Source organism: Xyrauchen texanus, chromosome 1 (assembly GCF_025860055.1).
Source record: "Xyrauchen texanus isolate HMW12.3.18 chromosome 1, RBS_HiC_50CHRs, whole genome shotgun sequence".
Classification (NCBI taxonomy): domain Eukaryota; kingdom Metazoa; phylum Chordata; class Actinopteri; order Cypriniformes; family Catostomidae; genus Xyrauchen; species Xyrauchen texanus.
In genome coordinates, this window is record NC_068276.1 from 9,155,942 (window position 1) to 9,173,124 (window position 17,183).

Genomic DNA, 17,183 nt, shown 5'->3' on the forward strand with positions numbered 1-17,183 from the left:
TTTTAAACCATGTATATCCAACTCTGTAAGCACCTCAAGTTCTGTAATCAAACAGTCCTTTGTGTCTCTCAGCTGCAATGAGCCTTAATCCTGAAATAGTTCATTTAAAGCTGTTTAAAACAATATCCTATCTTAAGTAATGCAGTGGTAATATGAGCGATCACAGAGCGCTGTTCCATGTAAACAATGACTAACGGATTCACATTACGTCACTTTGGCAGGGCGGATGGCGGGGCCGGGTCGTGATCCTACGCACCCGGTCCCGTATTAGGCTAATCAAGCCTCCGAGGTATAAAGGTCGACTGCAGGGTGTCGTGCGGGAGAGAGAGATCGTTAGCGGACATGAACGTCATGTGTGTGTTTATGTCTTCTTTTAAAATTCTCATTAAAACTATTATTTATATTGAAAAGCCGGTTCTCGCAGCCTCCTTGCCCATCATTAACTCCTTTACAGTCACCAACTCCCTTTTGTGTGACTATATTTCTCAGTAGCGAGGTGGTAGCTTAGCTGTTTTTTGAATCAAGCTTTTCAGTAGTGAAAGCTGACAAAAGCTACAATGCTACATCATGCCGTGTACCCAGTGTTTACTCTTAAAAAAAAAAAAAAAAATAAAAAAAAAAAAAATAATAATAATAATAATTTAATTCAGAAGTAAAGAAGTCTGATTCACAAAAGTGGCACTCTTTTGAATCAGTTCTCTTACGAGAGGTTCTCTCGTATTGCGTAAGCTAGCTTACGCTACGGGAAAGATTCATCTTTTCTGAGATATTGAAGCCAAAAAATTATCCTTAATTTTGTATCATTTGTCAACGCAGTGCAGCAACTGCAGACCTTGAGCGGGCTAGCTAGCGAGCTCATTGGTTGCTCTGCGGCAACTGCTGCAGCCTATAGACGAACTTGGGCGAACTCGCGTCCAATGAGAGGCGTCCGCGCGCTTACTGCATCAAAGCCCGCCAAAATGGGCGTGGCTAGATTGCATATAAGTGTAGTTCGTAGGCTGGAACCCTGATTTTCATCTCTTCAGCGAAGCTCTTCGCATCTCTGAACTGGAAGCCGCGTCGCCGTTCGAGGGGCATCTAGCAAGCTTGGACAGCGCTCGAAGAAGCCGGCCGTCTCCGCCACCTTCAGCCATCGTGCGAGCTACGCCATCCGGCGACGTATCCTTTTTTAGAGCAAGCTAGTTCTTAACGAGCGTCTTTTTTATGATGCCTCGCACCACTTGCGCTTCATGCCACGCCCCTCTCAGCGCCGGAGACCGCCACATCATCTGCGCTCTCTGCCTGGGACTGGGGCATGCAGAGCTCGCCCTCTCTGAAGGCGGATGAGACCTCTGCGAGGAGCTTTCGATGTCGACCCTGCGGGCTCGACTCGAAGCGCGCAGAACCGAAGCCGCCGCGCGCCTTCCGTTCCGCCAGCAGGAAAAGCGCCGCTCCCAAAGGCTGCCAGAACCGGTGATAGAAGCGACTGCTTCGCCAGAGCCTCTCCTCGAAGCATCGCTCTCACCCTCCCGCCCCGGGACAAGCAGTTGCCACCCAGCGGCCGCGACTGCGGCCATCTCGGAGGACGAGGCGGAGGATAAGGGCTGTTCCATCATGGCTTCGGACAGCGAGGAGTGGTCAGGCTCCCACGCCTCCTCGCCCAGGAATCCAGCAGGACCCGCGCCGAGTCGAAGGGGAACTAACACGCCTCCTCACACAGGCCGTCGACCGCCTCGGGCTCGAGTGGTCACCGCCCCTGAGCAGGCTCCCAACAGACTCGACGGCTGCTTTCTTCAGAGCCGCCGCCACAGCAACACGCTGCCCGGCCGCCCCTTCCTGCCGGAACTCCACACTGAGCTTGCAAAGTCGTGGAACGCGCCTTTCTCGGCCAGGATCCGTTCCCACGTCTCCACCCCTCTCGCTTCGGTGGACGGCGCCACCGAGAAGGGCTAAACCTCCATCCCCCCGGTCGAGGAATCGGTAGCAGCACACCTTTGCCCGCCCTCCGTGAGATGGCGGTCTAAGCCAGTGCTCCCGTCTAAGGCCTGCAGAGCGACTTCCGCCTATGTTGGCTGCACCTATTCCGCCACCGGCCAAGCCGCATCTGCTCTGCACTCCATGGCCGTCTTACAGATCCTCCAAGCGGACCTTCTTCGGGAGTGGGATGAGAAAGGCAGGCACCCAGAGGCTGTTACAGATCTAAGAAGCGTGACAGACCTCGCCCTTCGCGCCACCAAAGCTGCAGCCCAAGCTCTAGGGAAGTGCATGGCCTCGCTGACTGTGACCGAGAGACACCTGTGGCTAACGCTAGCTGACATGGGAGAAGCAGAGCGCTCCACGTTCCTCAACGCACCGCTCTCTCCGACCGGTCTCTTCGGCTCCGTGGTGAGTGGCATTGTTGACTGCTTTTCAGAAGTCCAGAAAACTACCCAAGCCATGAACCTCTTCCTGCCGCGTTGCGCTAGCTCCTCTGCAGGCCACCCACGTGACCAGCCTCCTGCACGAGCCTCTTCACAGCGCCCAGCTCAACAAAGTCAGACTTCTCAGCGTCGACAGGGCGGCCGCCCTCGATCAGGCTCAGACAGCCGCCGCAGACCGCCGCCTCGCGGGCCTCGGTCTAAGGTTGCGCTGAAACCTGAGCAACCGAAGTCCTCCTAGCCTTGTTGAAAAAACGACAGCTCAGTCCGCCGCGGCCGACCACCGTCAAAGCTTCGCCCCTGTCAGTCCCCTCTCTCAGGCTACTACAGTGGTGGATTCAGCAGCCAACAAGCCAGTGATACTGCCCGCTTGCTCTGCACTCAAACGCCGCTTTCACGGCGACCCAAAGAAATCTTGTAAAGAGCAAACATGCCTTATGTGTAGAAAATGTGCCCACAATCCAGTGTTCACCCTACACACAAGCATTACACTTCCCGTGTTCCTATCAGAGCCCACTCACATAAAGCGGACACAGCCCGCTCGAGTGTTAGAGTCAATAAACGCGCTCACCGAATCCGTGCGGCGCCCTTTCTCTGGCCGCTCTGTCACACGACCAGCCTTATGTGTAGAAAATGTGCCCACAATCCAGTGTTCACCTCTACACACAAGCATTACACTTCCCGTGTCCCGATCAGAGCCCACTCACATAAAGCGGACACAGCCCGCTCGAGTGTTAGAGTCAATAAACGCGCCACCTAATACGCGCGCTACGCCCATTCTCTGCCCGCTCTGTCACACGGCCAGCAAACACTTCTCTGTATGTAAGTCCCGTGCCCGTGACTATGCTCAAGCATCACTTAACAGATGTGACTCTTTCCCCATTCACCTCAATCGGGAAGTCACTCACAGAACAGCCTGTCCCTGCTGTCTGCGAGCAGTCATGCATAAGCACAGTAAGCGCGCTCACACATTCTGTTCAGCGAGCTGTGTGCAGCAATCAAGGCGATTTGGCCATTCACCCTCTAGCGTTACGCTTCAAAGCGTGGGAAGCTATCCCAGGGATATCCAAATGGGTGTTAAGCACAATAAAACAGGGCTATTTGCTACAGTTCGATCGCCGCTCTCCCCGCTTCAGAGCGCGGCTCGAAACTATTTTGAACACAGAAGCAGCCTGCATGCTTCGTTCAGAAATAGCAAACCTTCTGTGCAAAAGGGTCATAGAGAAAGTGCCGCCTTCGCTGAGCGAGTCGGGGTTTTACAGCCGTTATTTTCTTGTTCCCAAGAAAGACGGCGGCCTCAGACCAATATTAGATCTCAAGGGTTTAAACAAGGTGCTTGCAAAAAGACTGTTCAAAATGCTTACAATCAGGAAACTCCTCGCGCATACGCGCCAGGGGACTGGTTTATCTCTCTCGATCTGAAAGATGCCTACTTTCAGATTCAGATAAATCCCGTCACAGGCCATTCTTGAGATTCGCTTCGACGGCCAGGTTTATCAATACACCGCCCTTCCGCTTGGCCTGTCTTTAGCACCTCGTACTTTCACGAAGTGCATGGATGCGGCGCCGCACTCCCTGCGGAGTCAGGGCTTGCGAATTCTGAACTATTTGTACGACTGGCTGATTATGGCACAGTCACATACGGAGCTTCTGTCTCACAGAACAGTTCTCCTCAGCCTTCTGAACAGTTTGGGTCTTGCAGTCAATTGGACCAAGAGCTCACTACAGCCCAGTCAGGCAATTTCCTTCCTTGGAATAGAACTAGACTCCGTGGCAATGACGGCTCGCTTATCTGCACAGCGCGCGCCGTGTTCAGCGACTAGCCGCGTCCTTTCAGATGAACAGCCTCACGCCTCTGAAAAAATTTCTACTAGGTTACATGGCCTCAGCCGCAGCAGTACTTCAGCTGGGTTTACTGCGCATGCGCCCGCTTCAGCATTGGCTAAACACCCGCGCGTCTCGCCGGGCTTGGGCCACAGGCTGCCAGCCGATCAAGGTGACTCAGACCTGTATTTCAGCTCTGCAGCCCTGGACAGTGGCCGAATGGTATCAGCGGGGAGTGACGATGGGAGCTGTATCTCGCTGAAAAGTCATCTCGACAGACGCGTCCAACACGGGTTGGGGCGCGGTCTGCGAGGGCTTTCCGGTTTTTGGCCTATGGTCAGTTCTCATATCAGCAGCATCAAAAAAAGCTCCTTCACATAAATTGTCTGGAAATGATAGCGGTCGAGTACGCGCTTGTGCACTTTCTCCCGGTCATTCAGGGTCACCACGTCCTGGTCCGTTCGGACAACAGATCTGTGGTATCCTACCTAAACCGTCAGGGCGGTTTCAGATCCAGGAACCTCTTCCATCTGACGAAACGCATACTGAGTTGGTCCCAGTGCCACCTGCGCCGCTGAGGGCGACGCACGTGCCAGGCCACCTGAACGACGGCCCAGACAGACTGTCCAGAGACAATATTCCTCCAGGGGAATGGTCCCTGCATGCTCAAACAGTCCAGAAGTTATGGCGCATATTCGGCAGAGCAGAGCTAGACCTCTTTGCGTCAGAAGAGAACTCTCACTGCCCAATATTTTTCTCAAAAAGCGAGGATGCGCTGGCCCAGGACTGGCCCAACCGCCCGCTTTACGCCTTCCCTCCCATCTCGCTATTGCCACAGGTAATGCAGAGGATCAGGGAAACACGTCACTCGGTGCTCCTCATAGCCCCGAGTTGGGAGAATCAGACATGGTTCCCGGAGCTTACGCAGCTGTCACTGACAGCGGCGTGGCCCATCCCAGTGAGAGCAGATCTCCTCTCTCAAGCTCGCGGCACGATCTGGCATCCCCACCCAGAGCGCTGGGCGCTGCACGCATGGGTGATCAACGACTACCTGTCGCTCTGCCAGAAGGGGTAATAAACACCATCATACACGCTAGAGCCCCTTCCACGAGAAGACTCTATGCGTCAAAATGGTCTGTGTTTTCAAAATGGTGCACCGACAGAGACCTGGACCCACGGACATGTGGGGTGTCGTCGCTGCTCGTGTTTTTACAAGAGCTGCTGGATAAGGGCAGATCCCCATCCACGCTCAAAGTGTATGTGGCGGCCGTCGCAGCGTTCGCTGAACCCCTGCACGGCCAGTCACTGGGAAAAAACGAGCTGGTCATCCGTTTCCTCAAGGGAGCTAGAAGGATGAACCCCCCGCACCCCCCATCGGTTCCTATCTGGGATCTTTCTATAGTTCTCGAAACTATGAAAGCCCCCCCTTTCGAACTGCTTCAATCCGTGGATTTGAAATACCTTTCACTCAAAACCGTTTTTCTGACTGCCCTGTCATCAGTCAAACGTGTGGGAGACCTTCACGCGCTGTCTGTCAGCGCTGCGTGTCTTGAGTTCGGATCAAGTGACTCCAAGGTCATTTTAAAGCCTAGACACGGCTATGTTCCCAAGGTGATCGGTACTCCTTTCAGAGCACAGGTCATTTCCCTATCGGCGCTACCAGCATCCGATAGCGAACGCGACGCCAATCTCCTTTGCCCAGTCAGAGCACTGAGATTGTATACTGCGCGCTCCGCCTCTTTCAGACGCTCTGAGCAGCTTTTCGTTTCGTTCGGAGGGTGCACCAAAGGTCTCGCCGCCTCGAAACAGACACTGTCTAGATGGATAGTGGACGCTATTGCTGCCGCATACGCGTCAAAAGACCTGCCATGCCCGTTGGGCATTAGGGCTCACTCCACTAGAGGCATGGCCTCATCGTGGGCATGGTCCAGCGGGATTTCCATTCACGACATATGTGTGGCAGCGGGCTGGGCTTCCCCCTCTACCTTTGTCAGATTTTACAATCTGGAAGTGCCCGCCCTGCAGGCAAAACTACTAGCGGTTTAATACGCTACAGCTCCCCTGGTGAGCTGCACTGATGGGACTCATTCCACACAGACCGGCACCGCCGCTCTGTCGTTCCCTTCCCACTATGTGCTTATGTATTACACACACACTGGCCCGCACTCTTGCCGGCCAAATATTATTTCCCCACTCACAAGGGCTCCCTCGGGTCCCCCCACCCCCGGGGCTCATGCAGTGGATGCTTGGCGCGCACGGCTTTGACAATGGGTTCCCGTAGCGTAAGCTAGCTTACGCAATACGAGAGAACCTCTCGTAAGAGAACGAATCAGTTACCTAACGTAACCTCGGTTCTCTCTAGATGAGGGAACGAGTATTGCGTAGCCGGCCGTGCTTCGCGCCACGGCGACTTTCGCTTCATTTAATGAAAACCAGGGTTCCAGCCTCACTGAACTACGCTTATATGCACTCTAGCCACGCCCATTTTGGCGGGCTTTGATGCAGTAGCGCGCGGACGCCTCTCATTGGACGCGAGTTCGCCCAAGTTCGTCTATAGGCTGCAGCAGTTGCCGCAGAGCAACCAATGAGCTCGCTAGCTAGCCCGCTCAAGGTCTGCAGTTGCTGCACTGCGTTGACAAATGATACAAAATTAAGGATAATATTTTGGCTTCATTATCTCAGAAAAGATGAATCTTTCCCGTAGCGTAAGCTAGCTTACGCAATACTCGTTCCCTCATCTAGAGAGAACCGAGGTTACGTTAGGTAACCGATTCGTTCTTCACAATGAATTGGTCACACAAGGAATTTGGCCACTGAACAGAAGCTTCCAGTACTCAGAGAGAAACATCCATAGAGTTGTTATATACAGGAATGTGCATAGGAAATTATGTGCAAAAATGTATAGGTTTGTACATGTAGTATAAATATGAAAAAAAATAAAAAATACATTTATAAAAATACAACCTGTGTTGAGGATCAAAGTCATCATTGAGTGAACCTATTTGTAAAGAACAATTATTGTGGGTGTTTAAAAGGGGAGAAAAAAAATGTGGGCTGCTTTTTCCCTTGAGAAAGATAAAGTTGGAAATATACCAGCTCAGCCCATAGGATCCACAGTGAAAATATGGGTCGCATTGTGTCATTTGTGGCAGGCTAATCCACTGGCACCAAACAAAACAGTGGGACCAGTTATTGGCCTGGAGGTAGATTGTGAGGAGGAAAATAGAGACTTAGGAAATGGACACCCCTATGGAAATATATGACTTGTCACCAAATAAACTTTTATTTCAATTTGTGTCATCTCATTCAGCTCTGATTAGGATTGTTGAGGTTCCACCGGCTTTGTTGTCAATAGACAATCAGTTTTCAAAAATCAGTTAAATTGTAAGGGGGGTAATGTTCACAAACACTTCACAAATAAAACTGTTTTTTCCACCTTCTGCTACTAATACCTACTACAAAAATAAGAGCAGTTAGAATAGCTAAATATATGGGGGAGCATTGTTTAAGATATGAGCTTATTGCAATAAAACATGTAGCACTTGAATGTATAATGTTTACTCAGTGACATTAAATTAGACATGATTTAAGAGAAAATGTTTAATCTTGTTTATGTCTTAAAAGGTTACATCAGATGGTAACAATTTAAATTAAATAGTTTTTACTTCCATAAATGTGTATTATTACTAGTCAAAATTGCATTGCAGATATCTGGAATTTAAAATTTGACTAGTCAAAACTGAATTACGACTAGTCAAGCATTGGGCTTTATTATGCAAATTCAGCTTGCCATACGTATCATCCCATTTGGAACGCAGGGCCTGTGACCACATTATCTTAAAACCGATTGGCTGCGTCATCGTTACGGAAACATATCAGTGCATGTAGCTATTAGGTTAGCTTTAGTCAGTGGAAGTGAACAGGATTTTTTAAACATGCGATGATTATTATATATTCTCATATCAGCAGCATCAAAAAACTTGAGAAAGCGATTTTATAATGGAGGCAGACGGTGGTGTCCATGTGAGAAATGAAGACGTGCCACCGCAGAATCAGGATATAAGTTTCATCCTGCCATCTGGTATGTAAACATGATCCACTGGTTTCACTTTATTGTCATTTGACTGACCTGCCAGTAGTGTTTACAAACAACAAAAGAACATACTCAGTGTTATATCTTCTCTATAGTTATCAGTAATAAAATGACTTTAATGTGGTCATGGACATCACACTTTGCTGGAGTGACGCAGATCTTATAAGGTCATGACTTGCGCACGTAAAACATTATAACGATACATTTATACACCGGGTAGGGGTTTACGCGGGAAGCATTGAAACCATATAGACCAGGGGCATTCAATTAAAGTTCCAAGAGGTCCGGTCTCGACATTTCCTTCCCACAAAAGATCCGGAAAATAATAATAATAATACATGTATATGTATGTATATATATATATGTGTGGGTGTGGGTATATGTGTGTGTGGGGGTATATGTGTGTGTGTGTGTGGGTGTATATGTGTATATGTATGCGCGTGTGTGTGTGTGTATATATATATATATATATATATATATATATATATATATATATATATATATATATTATACATACATACATACAGGCATATGCAAAAGTTTAGGCACCCCTGACAATTTCCATGATTTTCATTTATAAATAATTGGGTGTTTGGATCAGCAATTTCATTTTGATCTATCAAATAACTGAAGGACACAGTAATATTTCAGTACTGAAATTAGGTTCATTGGATGAACAGAAAATGTGCAATATGCATCAAAACTAAATTAGACCGGTGCATAAATTTGGGCACCCCAACAGAAATATCACATCAATATTTAGTTGAGCCTTCTTTAGCAGAAATAACAGCCTCTAGATGCTTCCTATAACCTGTAATGAGTGTCTGGATTCTGGATGAAGGTATTTTGGACCATTCCTCCTTGCAAAACATCTCCATTTCAGTTTGGTTTGATGGTTGCAGAGCATGGACAGCCCGCTTCAAATCACCCCACAGATTTTTAATGATATTCAGGTCTTGGGAATGGGATGGCCATTCCAGAACATTGTACTTGTTCCTCTGCATAAATGCCAGAGTAGATTTTGAGCAGTGTTTTGGGTCGTTGTCTTGTTGAAATATCCAGCCCCGGTGTAACTTCAACTTTGTGACTGATTCCTCTACATTATTCTCAAGTATCTGCTGATATTGAGTGGAATCCATGCGACCCTCAACTTTAACAATATTCACAATACCGGCACTGGCCACACAGCCCCACAGCATGATGGAACCTCCACCAAATTTTACTGTGGGTAGCAAGTGTTTGTTTTGGAACGCTGTGTTCTTTTGCCTCCATGCATAACGCCCCTTGTTATGACCAAATAACTCTATCTTTGTTTCATCAGTTCACAGCACCTTCTTCCAAAATGAAGCTGGCTTGTCCAAATGTGCGTTTGCATACCTCAAGCGACTGTTTGTGGCGTGTGTGCAGAAAAGGCTTCTTCCACATCACTCTTCCATACAGCTTCTCCTTGTGCAAAGTGCGCTGAATTGTTGAACGATGCACAGTGACACCATCTGCAGCAAGATGATGTTGTAGGTCATTGGAGGTGGTCTGTGGGCTGTTTTTGACTGTTCTCACCATCCTTCGCCTTTGCCTCTCCGATATTTTGCTTGGCCTGCCACTTCTGGCCTTAACAAGAACTGTGCCTGTGGTCTTCCATTTCCTCACTATGTTCCTCACAGTGGACACTGACAGATTAAATCTCTGCGATAGCTTTTTTTAGCCTTCCCCTAAACCATAATGTTGAACAATCTTTGTTTTCAGGTCATTTGAGAGTGGTTTTGAGGCCCCCATGTTGCCACTCTTCATAAGAGAGTCAAAGAGAACACCAACATGCAATTGGCCCCCTTAAATACCTTTTCTCATGATTGGATGCACCTGCAGGGCTCTACAGTGCGAGTATTTCACTCGCATTTGCCCCTAAAAATAGATATGTGCGAACTGGAAAAATTATTTACGAGCACAGTGTGCGATTTAAAGATTACAAACGTAACCCCCCCTTTTTAAGATATTTGTTTAAAAATTGCAAAACCCACATTCCACAAGTGGAGTTTTCTGTGATGACGCGGTCCAGTCGGAGAGAGAAAGGTGAATGATGGAAAAAAAGTAGCGGTATAGGCGACATCGCATTTTATTTTAAGCGAAAAAGAGATGAGGAGAAAGAGGAATTTGGCAAGGGGGATTCACAAGGTTCAACTAATGAAGTCTCTTCAGAAGGTTTACCGGAGACGGCTAACGTTAGGGATGCTGAGAGCAAAGCTACCATGACCACAGCTTTCACTTCAACGTCCACTGTAGCCGGTGAAGGGAGAACATATAGATTCAATGCAAATTGGCTCAAAATGTTTCCATAGCTAGAGTTTGAAAACAACGTCATGTTCTGCAAATATTTTAGAGGGCAGAAACAGGTGGGCATCTCGTCCTTCGTGACAGGAAACACGCATCTGAAATAGTGATGGGTCGTTTGCGAACGAGTCGGCTCTTGTAGGTGAACGTTGGGAGCCGGCTCGCATATCAGAATCTGTTTATAAAAATATTTAAAAACAAATTAAGATGCGAATAATCAAAAGATTTAAAAATAACGATAAATAATATAGGCCTCAATGCTCAAGCGCACACATTAGTTCTGACTGTCTGCTCAGACTAAAAGCCTCACCTGTTGTTCCTGTCAATCAGACACGCAGTGTCAACCAATGAACCAAAAGATGCGTGAGGGAGGGCGGAGCCAACTTATGTTGTTCAGATTGTATTTGAATTGTTACATTTATATGCACTTTGTTATGTACATTGAAAAGTTATACTTTAAATGCACACGTGAAATAACATAATTCTTTTTTACTTTTATTTCAATTTGTGGGATGCTGCAGTTTTGCTAATTATTTATTTTCTTTGATATGGTGCATTATTCTATTATCAGTACCGCCGCTACCTACATGCATACTATGCAGTTTGCGTAGGGCATCAACTACCTAGGGGGGCACCATCTTACATAGGATGGCACCAGAAAGTCCACCGGCTGCCCTTACTCGCTCGCTATACGTTATTCAAGGACCCAAAAGCAGTTGCGGAACACAGACAATTGCTTCACGCTCATATCACGTGTAGGCATCAATTTGGACAGCGGTGACCCTGTCTATTATGCTGTTCAGACTGTATTCGTTTTGAATGTTAGATTTATATGCACTTTGTTTATATACAATAAGTTATACTTTAAATGCAAATGTTTAATAGTATTATTTTTCTTAACAAATCAATGCATTTTTAAATAATTGTGGTTAAGGTAGAGTATAATTTCATTTAATAATTTAATTAGAATTGTTTTAACACCAATTAATTTTAAAGAGCCGGAATGCCCATTGCTAATCTGAAAAGAGGTAGTGTAGCGAAACATAACATCTCACGGCGGCATATCCAGTACTCTGGATGAGACAGGAGAAACCATCAGGCTCTGTGTAAGCAGGCTTGAGGAGGCAAGTGCTGCAGTCTGAGGAGGAGAAGAGGAAGCAGCTGAAAATAAAGATAAACATCGCATACCTCATTGTGAAAGAAGAATAACCTTTCATAAAATTTGGGCCGCTTATCAGACTCCACCACAAAAACGGAGTTTACATTAATCCCACATACGACAATGTGTGGAGATGATCGGTCAAATTGCTGACATAATGAGAGATCACTGGCTGACCTCTAAGTATGCCAGACGGTCAACATACAAAAGCAGCTGGACAACTGATATCCTTTGATTTTAGTAGGCATGGGTTCAGTGTGTGATTTGGGAGGTATGTGCTGTTCCACAGATGTGTGTCCCTTAGTACACGCATCATACACTCATACACGCAGTATAAATATGTATGTAATAAATTGTTTGTTAATAAAAAAACTTTAATTTTCACTGTGCTCCTAAATTTCTTTGTGTGCTCCTACAGTTTTTCATTTAGGAGTGCATGTACCTCCTAAAAAAGTTAGCGTAGAGCCCTGACCTGTCTATGAAGTTCAAGGCTTAATGAGCTCACCAAACCAATTGTGTGTTCCAATTAATCAGTGCTAGGTAGTTACAGGTATTCAAATCAACAAAATGACAAGGGTGCCCAAATTTATGCACCTTCATTTTGATGCATATTGTACATTTTCTGTTCATCCAAAAAACCTAATTTCACTACTGAAATATTACTGTGTCCTTCAGTTATTTGATAGATCAAAATGAAATTGCTGATCCAAACACACAATTATTTATAAATGAAAATCATGGAAATTGTCAGGGGTGCCTAAACTTTTGCATACGCCTGTATGTGTGTGTGTGTGTGTGTGTGTATCTATATACACTCACCTAAAGGATTATTAGGAACACCATACTAATACTGTGTTTGACCCCCTTTCGCCTTCAGAACTGCCTTAATTCTACGTGGCATTGATTCAACAAGGTGCTGAAAGCATTCTTTAGAAATGTTGGCCCATATTAATAGGATAGCATCTTGCAGTTGATGGAGATTTGTGAGATGCACATCCAGGGCACGAAGCTCCCGTTCCACCACATCCCAAAGATGCTCTATTGGGTTGAGATCTGGTGACTGTGGGGGCCATTTTAGTACAGTGAACTCATTGTCATGTTCAAGAAACCAATTTGAAATGATTCAAGCTTTGTGACGTGGTGCATTATCCTTCTGGAAGTAGCCATCAGAGGATGGGTACATGGTGGCCATAAAGGGATGGGCATGGTCAGAAAAAATGCTCAGGTAGGCCGTGGCATTTAATGATGCCCAATTGGCACTAAGGGGCCTAATGTGTGCCAAGAAAACATCCCCCACACCATTACACCACCACCACCAGCCTGCACAGTGGTAACAAGGCATGATGGATCCATGTTCTCATTCTGTTTATGCCAAATTCTGACTCTACCATCTGAATGTCTCAACAGAAATCAAGACTCATCAGACCAGGCAACATTTTTCCAGTCTTCAACTGTTCAATTTTGGTGAGCTCTTGCAAATTGTAGCCTCTTTTTCCTATTTGTAGTGGAGATGATTGGTACCCGGTGGGGTCTTCTGCTGTTGTAGCCCATCCGCCTCAAGGTTGTGCGTGTTGTGGCTTCACAAATGCTTTGCTGCATACCTCGGTTGTAACGAGTGGTTATTTCAGGCAAAGTTGCTCTTCTATCAGCTTGAATCAGTCGGCCCATTCTGCTCTGACCTCTAGCATCAACAAGGCATTTTTGCCCACAGGACTGCCGCATACTGGATGTTTTTCCCTTTTCACACCATTCTTTGTAATCCCTAGAAATGGTTGTGCATGAAAATCCCAGTAACTGAGCAGATTGTGAAATACTCAGACCGGCCCGTCTGGCACCAACAACCATGCCACGCTCAAAATTGCTTAAATCACCTTTCTTTCCCATTCTGACATTCAGTTTGGAGTTCAGGAGATTGTCTTGACCAGGACCACACCCTTAAATGCATTGAAGCAACTGCCATGTGATTGGTTGATTAGATAATTGCATTAATGAGAAATTGAACAGGTGTTCCTAATAATCCTTTAGGTGAGTGTGTGTGTGTGTGTGTGTGTATATATACAGTATCTCACAAAAGTGAGTACACCCCTCACATTTTTGTAAATATTTGATTATATCTTTTCATGTGACAACACTGAAGAAATGACACTTTGCTACAATGTAAATTGGTGAGTGTACAGCTTGTATAACAGTGTAAATTAGCTGTCCCCTCAAAATAACTCAACACACAGCCATTATTGTCTAAGCCACTGGCAACAAAAGTGAGTACACCCCTAAGTGAAATTGTCCAAATTGGGCCCAAAGTGTCAATATTTTGTGTGGCCACCATTATTTCCCAGCACTGCTTTAACCCTCTTGGGCATGGAGTTCACCAGAGCTTCACAGGTTGCCACAGGTTGGAAGTCGTCTTCCACTCCTCCATGACAACATCACAGAGCTGGTGGATGTTGGAGACCTTGTGCTCCTCCACCTTCCATTTGAGGATGCCCCATAGACATGCTTGGCCAGTCCATCACCTTCACCCTCAGCTTCTTTAGCAAGGCAGTGGTTGTCTTGGAGGTGTGTTTGGGGTCGTTATCATGCTGGAATACTGCCCTGTGGCCCAGTCTCTGAAGGGAGTGGATCATACTCTGCTTCAGTATGTCACAGTACATGTTGGCATTCATGGTTCCCTCAATGAACTTTAGCTCCCCAGTGCCGGCATCACTCATGCAGCCCCAGACATGACACTCCCACCACCATGCTTGACTGTAGGCAAGACACACTTGTCTTTGTACTCCTCACCTGGTTTCCGCCACACACGCTTGACACCGTCTGAACCAAATAAGCATATTAGGGCTGTCAATCGAATTTTCGAATCGAATCAAATTTTTAATTAATTAATTACATGGTGTCCCAATTAATCGCATATACAAATATTTGCTGAGAAAGCCCCTCATATAACAATAACTCAATATATAATGATTATACATATTTATATCAATAGATAATTATACATATCTTTAAATATTTTTAAATTGTGTGTATATATATATATATATATATATATATTCAGATAATTCAAATGCTTTACATTCCTGTAGCAGAAGAGTTAATCATTGATAAGGCCATACAAAAAGCAGCTTTGGAATACAATGTATTGTTTACTACCATATTATTGTTCATAAGTCAATCATTGGCATACAGTTCACCGCAATCCATTTCACAAGTGAATTTGTCAATCAGTTGGAGATTTATTATGAGGGCTAATTTAAGGGCCCGTCAATTTACACCTAAGTAAGACATAAAACATAACATAAACATAAAATGTTTAGGTCACTGTGTCAAGTTAAATTAGTTTAATACTCAATCTTTAAACACATCTTGAGATCCCTTAGATCGCATTTGCACTCCTTCGAGTGTTTTGAACGCAAGAACGTAACGCATGTTTGTGATGTTCTGCCTACTGAAGTGTTTTCTTCACTGTATAAACTGTGCGTTGCTCATACACTTACTGCCCTCTGGAATAAACAGGTGGTACCAGGGGCGAAAATTTCATCAAAATGTTGGGGGGGACAATAAACATAACAATTCTCAAGAGCAATTTTTGAATGGGACACCAAGGGGTTTTTTGTTGTTGCCCCGTTTGCATTTGTATTATTTTATTCTTAAACAATTATTTTAAGAATATATCATTATATTATTTACAATACACATATTTTAATGATATTTTAGGGGGGGCAACCCTCAGATAGGGGAGGTCCTGACCCCCCCCGACCCCCCCCCCCCACGATTTCCGCCTATGGGTGGTACTACATGCTTGCATTTCTCAGGAATCTTCCTTATTATGGCTTATTATTACCATGGGCATACGATTAATTGCGTTAATTTTGTTAAATCGGGTGCACCGAAATTTCGGCCACTGCAAATGTTCGGCCGGAAAAAGGCATTTTTTGTTTTGTATGAAAGAGAAAAAAGGCCTAAAATATGAGCCGATATATATGCCTCCCCACTCCATAATCATAGCCATAATCATGGCGCTACCAAGTAAAGGCCGATGTCAGCGGTGTGGAAATACTTCAATGCAGTACCGCCGCTCCCTATACGCATACTACACAGTCTGCGTAGGGCACCAACGCCCTAGGAGGTTACCATCTTACCCTAGAAGGGCACCAGAAAGTCCACCGGGTGACCTTCCTCACACGTTATACGTTATTCAAGGACTCGAAAGCAGTTGCGGAACACAGTCGATCGCTTCATGCTCATATTACGTGAACGCAACAATGCTCTTGACTACTGGGGCATGAACAAAGATCGCTTTCCATTGCTTGCGCGGATTGCACGCAGGTATTTATTTGCCCAAGCACCAGCACAGAGAGAGAGACTATTCAGTGCAGCATCTCATGTTCTTGTTGAGAAGAGGAACTGTCTCTCCTGCCAGAAAGCTGAGCAACTTTTGTTCTTGAAGAGAAACCTGACACTTTTACTTAAATAGAAAGCAGTCCAATTTGCTATGTGTATAGCAATTACATAAAAATGTGTTTAGCCCTGCAAAACTATGTTCTTCACTTGAGGCTACATCTGTCGTTTACAGTTGAGGTTGGTTTTAGTTCTATTACTACTGTTTTGCACTGTTGTTGCACAATAATTTTATATTAAAGTGGAAATACGTACACATAAACAGAATAGACTCTGCCGTTCTGTGTTTTGCCTGTTGTTTTCATTAAAATGACTGTGTAGCATATTTAAACTTTTTGTATTTGCAAGATGCTAATTTCATTACTTGACTGCTGTTTTGCATATCATTACAGTTTTCTAGAACATTACATTTATTGGATAATTGGTAAAAAAAATATATTTGTTAAATTTGATTGTTAAAGAACTGAATAAAGAATAATATATTTAATATTGTTATAATATATTTTCTGTCCAATTTGGTGTGTTACCTTCAATAAAAGTGTGATCATTATATTGATTTGTAGTTTTTCAATTCAGATTCATTAAATTCATGAAATTAATTAAAAAGTATATTATTAATACAATTATATTTTAAAAACTATTTTAGAATAGGTATTTAAAAAACAAAAAGGCTGTTTTCGGCCAAGTGCATCGTGAAGTTTCGGCCCAGAATTTTCATTTCGATGCATCACTAGTTTTAGATATTTTTATTGGAAAACTAAAACAAAAACAAATCATAAACGTATTTTGTTGCAGTGTATAATGGGGCGAAGACTACCCTCTCTCACCTTTCTGTTCACTTCAATCCATCCTTAATTCACAAAAAAAAAAAAGCTACTTATTAAAAAGCCTCTCTTATTAATAAAGCTACGTATTGCCAATTTGCTTCACGATAAGAAATGCACAGAGTACATATATTATGATTCAATAAGTCGCAAGCCATCACGTCATA

The 17,183-nt window shown here is 45.0% G+C and overlaps 1 protein-coding gene across 1 annotated transcript in view; it reads left to right on the forward strand.

Moving 5' to 3' along the window:
• The first annotated feature begins 8,063 nt into the window (after positions 1-8,063).
• The window catches only part of selenos (selenoprotein S), a 55,691-nt gene continuing 46,571 nt past the window's right edge, over positions 8,064-17,183 (forward strand). Inside the window, exon 1 of the mRNA XM_052133760.1 lies at positions 8,064-8,301. Within this exon, the coding sequence (XP_051989720.1) occupies positions 8,220-8,301 (82 nt within the window). The 5' untranslated portion in view covers positions 8,064-8,219. The remainder of the gene's footprint in view (positions 8,302-17,183) is intronic.